Below are 12,500 nucleotides of genomic sequence, written 5' to 3'. Positions count from 1 at the left end.
GCTTAAGGTGGTCTCTGTTGTGTCGTCCTCCCTGTGAGTGTTGTTCAATGTGTGAGGAGATGAAGAGGAAGAGATGAAGAAGTAGAGATGAAGAGGAGGAGGGTCTTGCTGTTTCCAGATGAGCATTCGGTGAAGCTGTTTTTATTTGTATTTGTTTTGTTTTCTGAAGGATAACTGCACCCGAGTGCTACTGGCCCGCGGAGCCGATAAGGAGGAGAAGAACTACAACAGCCAGAACCCCTTCCAGGTAAACAACACAACAAACTACAACAGCCAGAACCCCTTCCAGGTAAACAACACAACAAACTACAACAGCCAGAACCCCTTCCAGGTAAACAACAATTAACAGAGCAACAGCTTCCATCTGGAGTTCAGAAGTCATTTCAGATGATTGTACACAATATGTTGAACCCAATAGTTTTCCTTAAAGTTGAGTTCAACCTTCTCCCCTGATCTCTTCTGCTGTCGCTAAAGAGCCGTCACAGGTGTGGGGGCGTTATGGGGGACCACAGGAACATGATCCCAGTATCAGACCAGTCCTGTGAGGGGCAGGCTGGAGCTGGTCCTTCTGATGGTGGGCATGGAGCCTGGTCGTGTGCATCTTTCTGTTCTGTTTCTGACTTTGTGTGTGTCGTTTCTGTGTATCTCTTTGAGTGGCTTACACATCTAAATAGTAATAATTCAATTACAAAATAGTAGAAGTGTGTGTGTGAGTGCATGGGTCGTGTGTGTGTGTGTGTTTTCTGCATACATATTTCACTAGGTTATGCGTGTGTGTGTGTGTGTGTGTGTGTGTGTGTGTGTGTGTGCATGTGCGTTCGAGTTTGTAGGTGTGTGTGTGTGCTTTATCTGTGTGACCATGCAGGTTAAAGCCTAGCAGTAGAGAGCTGTGGAGGGGCGCGGTGACCCCTTGCCTCCGTTCAGGCATCACCACGGCCACCTGCAGGGTCCTCAGCCCAACCACCTCATTGGAGCGTTCCGTTATTTAGCAGAGCTGCAGATATATGCATGCACAGATATATGTATACATATATATGAGTATAAATGTTTTTATATATATGTGTGTATATATATATATGTGTTTATATATATGGATATATAATGTTTATATATGTTTATATATGTATATATAAATATTTAGATATAGATTTATATGTTTATACACGGTATATGTATGTATGTGCAGCAGTGCTAACATCCAATTATATGAATGAACAAAGTATGAATGTACTGTGTGTGTGTGTGTGTGTGTGTGTGTGTGTGTGTGTGTGTGTGTGTGTGTGTGTGTGTGTGTGTGTGGTGTGCGTGCGTTTGAGCGTGTTTTTATTTGATTAAGTCTTTGGGTCCATCTCCTCCTCAACCCCCCCTCTCTGTGCCCTCGGTCCTCCTCCTCTCGGGAGTGAGGGTTAGGGGTAGGGTTGGGTTAGGGTGAGGAGTGAGGGACGACTACCCTCTGATGAGGGGCCCTTTTAGAGCTCTGGGGCCCTCGAGGAGGACCTCCCTGATTGGCTGGAGCTCTTTATGGAGGCTTCTTGTTCATTTCAGTCTCAGCTGAATTGATTCTGATCTTGTAGAATCAATAAACTGGCAGGAAAGGAGATACAGGTGTTTTTACAGTTACTTATGTCTGTATTTATATCTATCTAGCTACAGATATACCTTTATCTTTAAATAGAAATATATATCTCCACCCTCCCCCCACTCCCTCTCCACCCTCCCCCCACTCCCTCTCCCCCATCTCCGTCCTCCCTCTCCTCCCTCCCGCCTCTCACTCTCCTCCTCTCCTCCCTCTTCAACTCCTCCATCTTCTCCCTCTCCATCTCCAGCCTCCCCCCTCTCCCATCTCCTCCCTCTCCTCCCTCTCCCTCTCCTCCTCCTCCCTCTCCTCCATCTCCCTATCCTCCCTCTCCTCCCTCTCCCTCTCCTCCATCTCCCTCTCCTCTCTCTCTCTCCCTCTCCTCCCTCTCCTCCTCCCCCCTCTCCCTCTCCTCCTCCTCCCTCTCCATCTCCAGCCTCCCCCCTCTACATCTCCCCCCTCTCTCCCTCTCCTCCTCCCTCTCCTCTTCCTCCCTCTCCTCCTTCTCCTCCTCTCCTCCTCCCTCTCCTCCCTCTCCTCCTCCCTCTCCTCCCTCTCCTCCTTCTCCCCCTCCTCCTCCTCCCTCTCTGCCCTCTCTCCCTCTCCTCCTCCTCCTCCCTCTCCTCCCTCTCCCTCTCCTCCCTCTCCTCCCGCTCCTCCTCTCCCTCTCCTCCTCTCCCTCTCCTCCTCCCTCTCCTCCCTCTCCCTCTCTTCCCTCTCCTCCCTTTCCTCCCTCTCCTCCTCTCCCTCTCCTCCTCCTACCTCTCCTCCTCCCTCTCCTCCCTCTCCTCCTCCTCCCTCTCCTCCCTCTCCTCCCTCTCCCTCTCCTCCTCCTCCCTCTCCTCCTCTCCCTCTCCTCCTCCTACCTCTCCTCCTCCCTCTCCTCCCTCTCCTCCTCCTCTCTCCTCCTCCTCCCTCTCCTCCCTCTCCTACTCTCCCTCTCCGCCCTCTCCCGCTCTCCCTCTCCAACCTTCTCCCTCTCCATCTTCCCCCTCCTTAGTCTCCATGACGCCCACTGTCTCCTCTCCCCCCCTGTGATTGGCTGCGTCCCCCCAGCAGTCTTGAAGCTCTTCTTAACCTACTAGCACCACATGCTACCCCCCCAACCATCTACAACCCCTCCTCCTCCTCATCTTTGAGTCACACAACCATGTGTTGCACAACCATTTGTTACCATGCGTTGCCATGACAACTGAGGTTGCGTAGTTAAGCAAAAAAGAGTGTGTGTAGGGGGTGGATGAAAATGAAAGGGTGAAAGTGAGATCTCAGCCACATGCGGGCGCCAATATGGGCGGGGCTTACTGGGAAAGGGAAAGGATTGAGAAAGACGGAGGTGGAGCATTTTCACTGCACTGGTGCGATATGAAATGTCTCATTGTGTGATTAAACAGTCTCATTGTGAGATTAAACAGTCTCATTGTGAGATTAAACAGTCTCATTGTGAGATTAAACAGTCTCATTGTGAGATTATACAGTCTCAACGTGTGATGAAATATTCTCATTGTGTGATTAATTTGTCTCATTGTGAGATTAAACTGTCTCATTGTGAGATGAAATAGTCTCAACGTGTGATGAAATAGTCTCATTGTGTGATTAATAAGTCTCATTGTGTGATGAATTAGTCTCATTGTTTGATGAAATAGTCTCATTGTGCAGCGACATTGTCTCCCTGCGTGGAAAAATATAGCATTTTTTTGCTCATTGAAATTGTAATTTACTCAGTCCCATTTGAGGAAATATCATTTTGAAGTCTAAAGCATTGATGCGTGATGGTACAGCGACATGGAGCAAGGTAAGCGAGGCCAAGGTACTAGGCCTCGGTACAAGGTACAAGGCTGTTATGGGTTAGGGTTAGGGGCTATGGAGGACTTAGGGGTGAACATACAGAACCCTCCTGAGGTAAACCTTCAGCCACAGAACAGGAACACAGGAACACAGACACAGAGCAGAACAGCTCCTGAACGTGTCGCCTGCAGCTACGCCTCTCTCCGCTTTAGAGCAGCTTGATGAAGGCTCCTCTATCTCCACTGGAGAGCAGCTTGATGAAGGCTCCTCTATCTCCACTTGATGAAGGCTCCTCTATCTCCACTAGAGAAGCTTGATGAAGGCTCCTCTCCTCTATCTCCACTTGAGCAGCTTGATGAAGGCTCCTCTATCTCCACTAGAGAGCAGCTTGATGAAGGCTCCTCTCCTCTATCTCTATATCTGGTTCTTCTCCTCCTTGTCCATATGTTCTATCTACACATCAGAGCTGACTCTGTGGGGGCCCTCAGGGAGGTGGGGGCCCCCAGCTAGGTGGGGGCCCTCAGTGAGATGGGGGCCCCAAGTGTGAGCAGCCTCCCTAACACTGAAGGATGCTCTCATCCCCAACACTGACACACCGCTACAAGATCACAGCTTGTGATGCTCGTCGCTATTCTTGGTTTGTTTTTCTGGTTTCATCAAGAAGGAAACCAAACCAAAGTATCAGTGGGATGGAAATGATTAATGGAGCGACCTGATTCATATTCAGATATACTGTATATACTCTGTATATACTACTGTACATACTGTACTGTATAGACTGTACTGTTGTACTACTGTACATACTGTACTGTATAGACTGTACTGTTGTACTACTGTATATACTGTACAGACTACTTTTATACTACTGTATATACTGTACTGTATATACTGTACTGTTATACTACTTTATAGACTGTAATGTTACACTACTGTATATACTGTACTGTTATACTACTGTATATACTGTACTGTATAGACTACTGTTATACTACTGTATATACTGTACTGTATATACTGTACTGTTACACTACTGTATATACTGTACTGTATATACTGTACTGTTATACTACTGTATATACTGTAATGTTACATTACTGTATATACTGTACTGTATATACTGTACTGTTATACAACTGTTTATACTGTAATGTTACATTACTGTATATACTGTACTGTATAGACTGTACTGTTGTACTACTGTATATACTGTACTGTATAGACTACTGTTGTACTACTGTATATACGGTACTGTATAGACTACTGTTGTACTACTGTATATACTGTACTGTATAGACTGTGCTGTTGTACTACTGTACATACTGTACTGTATTGACTGTACTGTTGTACTACTGTATATACTGTACTGTATAGACTGTACTGTTATGCTACCTAACCCTAACTCTAACCCTATATACTGTCCCGCCCTTACAAGCCATTTCACAAACTGCCCGACAGTGACATCACATACGGGAGTGTCCGCCCAGGTTAGGGAGGGACCCGTCAGGCTGCCACTCAGGGTTAGGGTCAGGGTTAGGGAGGGACCCGTCAGGCTGCCACTCAGGGTTAGGGTCAGGGTTAGGGAGGGACCCGTCAGGCTGCCACTCAGGGTTAGGGTCAGGGTTAGGGTCAGGGTTAAGGTCAGGGTTAGGGAGGGACCCGTCAGGCTGCCACTAAGGGTTCGGGTGAGGGTTAGGGTTAGGGTCAGGGTTAGGGTCAGGGACCCGTCAGGCTGCCACTCAGGGTCAGGGTTAGGGTCAGGGTTAGGGAGGGACCCGTCAGGCTGCCACTCAGGGTTAGGGTCAGGGTTAGGGTCAGGGTTAGGGTCAGGGTTAGGGAGGGACCCGTCAGGCTGCCACTCAGGGTCAGGGTTAGGGTCAGGGTTAGGGAGGGACCCGTCAGGCTGCCACTCAGGGTCAGGGTTAGGGTCAGGGTTAGGGAGGGATCCGTCAGGCTGCCACTCAGGGTCAGGGTTAGGGTTAGGGTCAGGGTTAGGGTCAGGGTTAGGGAGGGACCCGTCAGGCTGCCACTCAGGGTTAGGGTCAGGGTTAGGGTCAGGGTTAGGGAGGGACCCGTCAGGCTGCCACTCAGGGTTAGGGTCAGGGTTAGGGTCAGGGTTAGGGAGGGACCCGTCAGGCTGCCACTCAGGGTCAGGGTTAAGGTCAGGGTTAGGGAGGGACCCGTCAGGCTGCCACTCAGGGTTAGGGTCAGGGTTAGGGTCAGGGTTAGGGAGGGACCCATCAGGCTGCCACTCAGGGTTAGGGTCAGGGTTAGGGTCAGGGTTAGGGAGGGACCCGTCAGGCTGCCACTCAGGGTTAGGGTCAGGGTTAGGGTCAGGGTTAGGGAGGGACCCGTCAGGCTGCCACTCAGGGTTAGGGTCAGGGTTAAGGTCAGGGTTAGGGAGGGACCCGTCAGGCTGCCACTCAGGGTTAGGGTCAGGGTTAGGGTCAGGGTTAGGGAGGGACCCGTCAGGCTGCCACTCAGGGTTAGGGTCAGGGTTAGGGTCAGGGTTAGGGAGGGACCCGTCAGGCTGCCACTCAGGGTCAGGGTTAGGGTTAGGGTTAGGGTCAGGGTCAGGGTCAGGGTTAGGGAGGGACCCATCAGGCTGCCACTCAGGGTTAGGGTTTGAAGGGGCTGACCAACGGGGTTAGGTTAGGGCTAATGTTATATAGGGTTAGGGCTAACCCTAACCTGTGCAGGGCTAACCCTAACCCTAACTTCCTGTGGGTACAATAATAACCTGAAAGTCATGTCAATTGACCGTATGTGCAAATCGTCGAGTTATGCTCTATCAAGCACAGGGATTAAAATGATTTAAGTTCCTAATATCTGTGGGGTTTCACAAAGCATTGAAGAGCTTGTGGTGATAGAGAGCTCACGTTATGGTCTCTCTCTTGCCTCCCCCCTCCCCTTGATCCCTCTCATCTCTCCTCCCAACCACAAGGTGGCGATCATCGCTGGGAACTTTGAGCTGGCTGAGCTTGTGAAGAACCACACAGAGACAGACGTAGGTGAGTACCTCCCGTTGCCCAGAGCCACGCTTGGCTTCCTGTAGAGCCAGGAGCTGAGAGGAGACACCCAGTCCAGCGGCTGGGAGGGATCCTAGGAGGTAGGATGTCTGGGTCCTAGGAGGTAGGAGGTCTGGATCCTAGGTCAACATGGCTGTGCTCATGGGCTCTGAGGAACACCTTGTGTCTCGCACCAAAGTTATCAGTTAGCAGCTATTAGCTATCAGCTATCAGTTCGTTTTTGCTTTGTTTCATCAGTTGGGATGATTATATATATATACATATACATATATATACATATATACATATATACTGTGTATATACATATGCATATACATATATATACATATATACATATATATGTGTATATACATATATTAGGGTTGTAACGGTACACAAAAGTCCCGGTTCGGTACGTACCTCGGTTTTGAAGTCACGGTACGGTACAGGACGGTACGGTTCACAGTTAAGGGGAATTTTTTTTTTAATTGCTTGTTTGTCAACAAATCAGCAGCAATGAAAACCCCAATAAACTTGGTTATGGTATTTGCATTTCTGAATTCCCAGACAGCGGTTGTTGAAATAGTGTCGTGACCTGGGTTCGCAAAACTCGTTTTTTTTTCCACAGCAACGTTGATAGTAACGCCTGGTTGGTGCCTTTTCAAATGCGTGTGCATGTTTAAGTGCTGTACGTAGACACAGAGAGCCCTCTCCATGGCCGGAGAGCCTGTCAGAGACCCTCTCCGTCTACGACACTGCTTACATGGTTTGTAGTCAACATATAAGATAGATCGGGCGGTGAATTGCATTGCGCATCCAACATCCCGACGGAGAGCTGCTGAGGGGTCTTCTTAGTTACGGAGTCGGATTACGGAGTCAGAGTAGTATACTTTGGCTAAACGGTCCGAGGGGAACTCCGACTATAGTTTTAAGTCCCGCATCACAAAACAAGCCTTTACATTCGCTATGTACACCACATTTATGCACTGCTGTACACCTCTGTAACCGCACCGAAGTGCCTGTACCGTGACGGTTCAGTACCAATACGTGTGTCATTACACCCCTAATATATATATATATATATATATATATATATATATATATATATATATATATAATCCATATATGTAGAGAGAGAGGGAGGGAGAGAGAGAGCAACAGAGTGAGTTGATATCCGTGTCGTGGATAAGCCTTCGACGAGACGAGAAGAGAAGAACAAAACATATAAGCTCATCAAACAGAGAGATGAGGTACGGCCCGAGGTCTGGACAGAGAACTAAATGAGGAGATAAAGAAATCTTATCTAATCTAATCTCATCTGTAAAATGTAATCCCGCCTCCGCTGCCGTCCTTCCCCTCGACGACCGCGCTGCCTGGAGGCTCCGCACGCGCTGACACGGGACAAATCAAACGGCATTGTGGGATTATGTCCTCTCCGTCACCTTCCCTCTAACCCTAACTATTCTAAGCCTCTAACCCTAACTATTCTAACCCTCTAACCCTAACTATTCTAACCCTCTAACCCTAACTATTCTAACCCTCTAACCTTAACCAACGTGGTTCAGTACAGCAGAGCAGGGAGACACACAAATATGCACACACACATGCACACACACACACACACACGCACACACACAGACACACACACACACACGCACACACACATGCACACACACACACGCACACACACATGCACACACACACACACACACACACACACAGACACACACATAGCTCAACATAACATGAAGACAACCTTTCTAAGCCCATTCCCTTCAAACTGTTGTGGTGCTGACAGCAGATGATCTGTGGGGCCAGAGCCACAGAACCTTGTGTGTTTATACATGTGTCTCTCTCTCCCTCTCTTTCCTTTGTCTCCCTGCCTTCTCTAATTATGTAACAGTTCTGCTGTTGTACACCAGAAGACGTGTCAATGTGAGGTGTTGGATGGGATATATTTAGACACCCCTTTTAAAACAAGTCTTTGTGTACAAAAGTTAACCAAGATTCCCAAAAGAGGTTTGCAGTCAAAATGTAATATTTGGCATACTTTATAGTGGATGGTCTAAATCAACACAATTCCACCCATTAAGGACTTAAGTCTCATAAGTTTGCTGTTTGTATCTTTTTAATGATTGGGAGAGGCGCAGAACCGGGCCTCTTTCAGTTCTGCAAATATGCCAAGAATCACGACCCCATTTTAGCGACACTTTGGACTGCTGCTCCTGCTGTCTCAGTGGCGCCACCCGGCTCCAAGGATGAACAGAAAGATCTGTGTCATTCAGCCTCTAGGGAGCGCTATAATGAAATGCAGACAATTGGTTTCTGGATCCATTTCCAACCGATTCAAGTCTTCCAACCTTCATTTCAGAACATTTTGCAGAATCTGTTGAAAGTCTAGTAGACTAGAAGACGATGAGATGGAACTCATAAAGAGCCTTAAATCGGCCTAGATTTGGATTCTGCTCAGAGAAAGACCCTTCATCACACTAGTATTCACGGTCCACAATATATGACTGTGGTAGATAGGGTTAGTAAGATCCTAACAACGTATATGATAAGTATATTATGCAAATCTATTATGTTACATTTCTACTGAAACACACGTCTGCACTGCAATACTTAAATGTGTGTGTGTTTGTGTGTGTGGGGGGGGGGGGGGGGTAAGATATAGCATTCCCTAAGCTGTCATGACCCTGGATAAACGGTTGGATGAATGGATGAATGGGTGAACGGATGAGTTGTCTTGTGGTGGATTCTGTGCAGTTCACACAACTCTCAGTTGAGCATTGATCATTGTTTCGCTCTGATTAGCACAGCTTAGAAGCAACTCCAGCTACTTGTCCTGATGTGGTTTGACACGCTGGGAAATGTAGTCCATTCAAACGATGCATTCTTTAGCTAGAGGGTCAGGAGCAGCTTATTGAGGTGAGAGGATCAGTGCATACATCCAGACACCTCTCTGACAGGATCAAATCTGCCCCATGTTTTTGGATTTTGGGCTTTATCGAGCCTAGCCTAGCCTAGCCTAGCCTAACCCTACCACTGATTCAGTTCAGCCTTTCTTCTCTGCTTATGGTGGAGAGGATCTGGGAGAAAGAGCCAGACAGTAGAAGGCAAAGGGCCTGGGCACGCTGTTCATGTTTGTGTATGATTTGATTCTCTTTATATTTTTTCCTCTCTATTCTGTCTCGCTCCCTCTTCCTCTCTCTCTCTCTCTCTCTCTCTCTCTCTCTCTCTCTCTCTCTCTCTCTCTCTCTCTCTCTCTCTCTCTCTCTCTCCCTCTTCCCTCTCTCTCTCCCTCTCTTTCTCTCTCTCTCTCTCTCTCTCTCTCTCTGTCTCTCTCTCTCTCTCTCTCTCTCTCTCTCTCTCTCTCTCTCTCTCTCTCTCTCTCTCTCTCTCTCTCTCTCTCTCTCTCTCTCTCTCTCTCTCCCTCTTCCCTCTGTCTCTCTCCCTCTTCCTCTGTCTCTCTCTCTCTCTCTCTCTCTCTCTCTCTCTCTCTCTCTCTCTCTCTCTCTCTCTCTCTCTCTCTCTCTCTCTCTCTCTCTCTCTCTCCCTCTTCCCTCTCTCTCTCCCTCTTCCCTCTGTCTCTCTCCCTCTTCCCTCTGTCTCTCTCCCTCTTCCCTCTGTCTCTCTCTCCTTCTGTCTCTCTCCCTCTTCCCTCTGTCTCTCTCCCTCTTCCCTCTGTCTCTCTCTCCCTCTGTCTCTCTCCCTCTTCCCTCTGTCTCTCTCCCTCTCCCCTCTCTCTCTCTCTCCCTCTGTCTCTCTCCCTCTTCCCTCTCTCTCTCTCCCTCTTCCTCTGTCTCTCTCTCTCTTCCCTCTGTCTCTCTCCCTCTCCCCTCTCTCTCTCTCCCTCTCCCCTCTGTCTCTCTCTCTCTCCCCTCTGTCTCTCTCCCTCTTCCTCTGTCTCTCTCCCTCTCCCCTCTGTCTCTCTCCCTCTTCCTCTGTCTCTCTCCCTCTTCCTCTGTCTCTCTCCCTCTTCCTCTCTCTCTCTCCCTCTTCCTCTGTCTCTCTCCCTCTTCCCTCTGTCTCTCTCCCTCTTCCCTCTGTCTCTCTCCCTCTCCCCTCTCTCTCTCTTCCCTCTCTCTCCCTCTTCCTCTGTCTCTCTCCCTCTTCCTCTCTCTCTCTCCCTCTTCCCTCTGTCTCTCTCCCTCTTCCTCTGTCTCTCTCTCTCTCCCCTCTGTCTCTCTCCCCTCTGTCTCTCTCCCTCTTCCTCTGTCTCTCTCTCTCTCCCCTGCCTCTCTCTCTCTCCCCTCTGTCTCTCTCCCTCTTCCTCTGTCTCTCTCCCTCTTCCAATCTCTCTCTCCCTCTTCCCTCTGTCTCTCTCCCTCTCCCCTCTGTCTCTCTCCCATTTATACTCACTCAAACACATAATTAAAACAGAAGTGAAAGGGTTCCGCATCTTAGCAACGGCATGTGAACGTTCTGTCATTCTGTACGACATTATCAGCGGAGACCCAGGGAAGCCTTGATTATTAAACCTTCTCAGACCTGGAAGCACGTTCGAATAATGTTTTAACCACTCTAACGAAATACTAAGTCAATTGAAATGAACCAGTAGAATATGACTATAATGTGTTGTTCTAATGTCCTGAGGCTCTAATACAGGCCATATTCAGAATCCAATACAGTTGTATTGCCCATATGTTTCCTTGTGGCATTTAATGCTTTCCAAGTCCCCAAGAAAAATTATCTATCCCCAACCTGAGTGTCTTATTTTTTATTTGTTGAGGATTTATTTTAGCTTTGCAGGTTATTTTTTGTTGAGATGTCACATTCTTATTTCCACATGAATCATTATCAAAGAGGCATAATGTGACAGCGATAGTATGTCAGCATGGTAGCTATGGCCGGTAAAGGTTGAAATGTAAGTTGTTAGTAGGGCTTGCTCCCCAATCTGGTGGAGCTATAACTGTTCCTCCTATAAATGGAATGCGATAACAGTCCCTGTGGTTTCATATGGAACATTATACAGATTGGATTATATTTGTAGGTAGTGGACTACATCGCTGTCCGACACATGAAAATTAAAATAAAGTCAAACAGTCATATTTGCATGTAAATGCAGTGATTGTTTCTCGGCAGAATCATTTATATTTTCTGTGTGCGTGTGTGTGTGTGTGTGTGTTTCTGTTGATTGCTCTGCCTTTGTCTGTATACGGATAGAGTTTAAAGTAATTAAAACTGTTTTTTATTCAGTGTCTTTATTCAAATACTATATATGCTATGCTTGGAAAATGCCTTTCATATTTTCATTATCTTTGTTATTTTCTTTATCAAAGGCCACGCTGTCAATGTGAATGGAAGGAGTCTTACTGGCCCTTCTCTATGGAAACTCCTATAGGGGATCTAGAGCTGCTTTACATACTTTATGACAACACATGCTGCTGCCACCATCTGCTGCATCGGCCTTCATTATTCACCCATTCCCAGGCCATGAGGGCCCCTGCCTGTCAGAGACATGAGGGCCCCTGACTGTAACAGAGACATGAGGGCCCCTGACTGTAACACCAGAGACATGAGGGGCCCTGACTGTAACGGAGACATGAGGGCCCCTGACTGTAACAGAGACATGAGGGCCCCTGACTGTAACAGAGACATGAGGGCCCCTGACTGTAACGGAGACATGAGGGCCCCTGACTGTAACGGAGACATGAGGGCCCCTGACTGTAACAGAGACATGAGGGCCCCTGACTGTAACAGAGACATGAGGGCCCCTGACTGTAACAGAGACATGAGTGCCCCTGACTGTAACAGAGACATGAGGGCCCCTGACTGTAACAGAGACATGAGGGCCCCTGACTGTAACAGAGACATGAGGGCCCCTGACTGTAACAGAGACATGGACAGATGTTTGTGCCATGTGACAAACAACTATAAAAAATGCCTTACATTTACATTTACATTTAGGGCATTTAGCTTTACTCCCTTAAGAATGAAACGCTTGAGTCCTTAAGAGGATCATTAAAACGTCTCTGCACCTCAGCTTTAGGTATTAATGTGAGGGTTTATGTTGCATATCTTTAAAGGGTTTTATGACGTAACGAAGACAGTGTGTAGAGGGGGAGAGGCTAGAGGCGGAGGGGGCGTGGCTGTGCGGTGGCTCGGGGCAGAGGGGGCGTGGCCGTGCGGTG

General features: G+C 48.1%; 1 protein-coding gene across 5 annotated transcripts in view; it reads left to right on the top strand.

Moving 5' to 3' along the window:
- Window positions 1-12,500, top strand: part of LOC115559053 (SH3 and multiple ankyrin repeat domains protein 2) — a 109,591-nt gene that overhangs the window by 20,884 nt on the left and 76,207 nt on the right. For all 5 annotated transcript variants that reach the window (XM_030377687.1, XM_030377684.1, XM_030377686.1 and 2 more), the window contains exons 8-9: window positions 170-247; window positions 6,303-6,369. In XM_030377687.1, the coding sequence (XP_030233547.1) occupies window positions 170-247; window positions 6,303-6,369 (145 nt within the window). The remainder of the gene's footprint in view (window positions 1-169; window positions 248-6,302; window positions 6,370-12,500) is intronic.

This window comes from Gadus morhua, chromosome 14 (assembly GCF_902167405.1).
Source record: "Gadus morhua chromosome 14, gadMor3.0, whole genome shotgun sequence".
Lineage (NCBI taxonomy): Eukaryota > Metazoa > Chordata > Actinopteri > Gadiformes > Gadidae > Gadus > Gadus morhua.
This window is presented reverse-complemented; position numbering and strand designations above follow the sequence as displayed.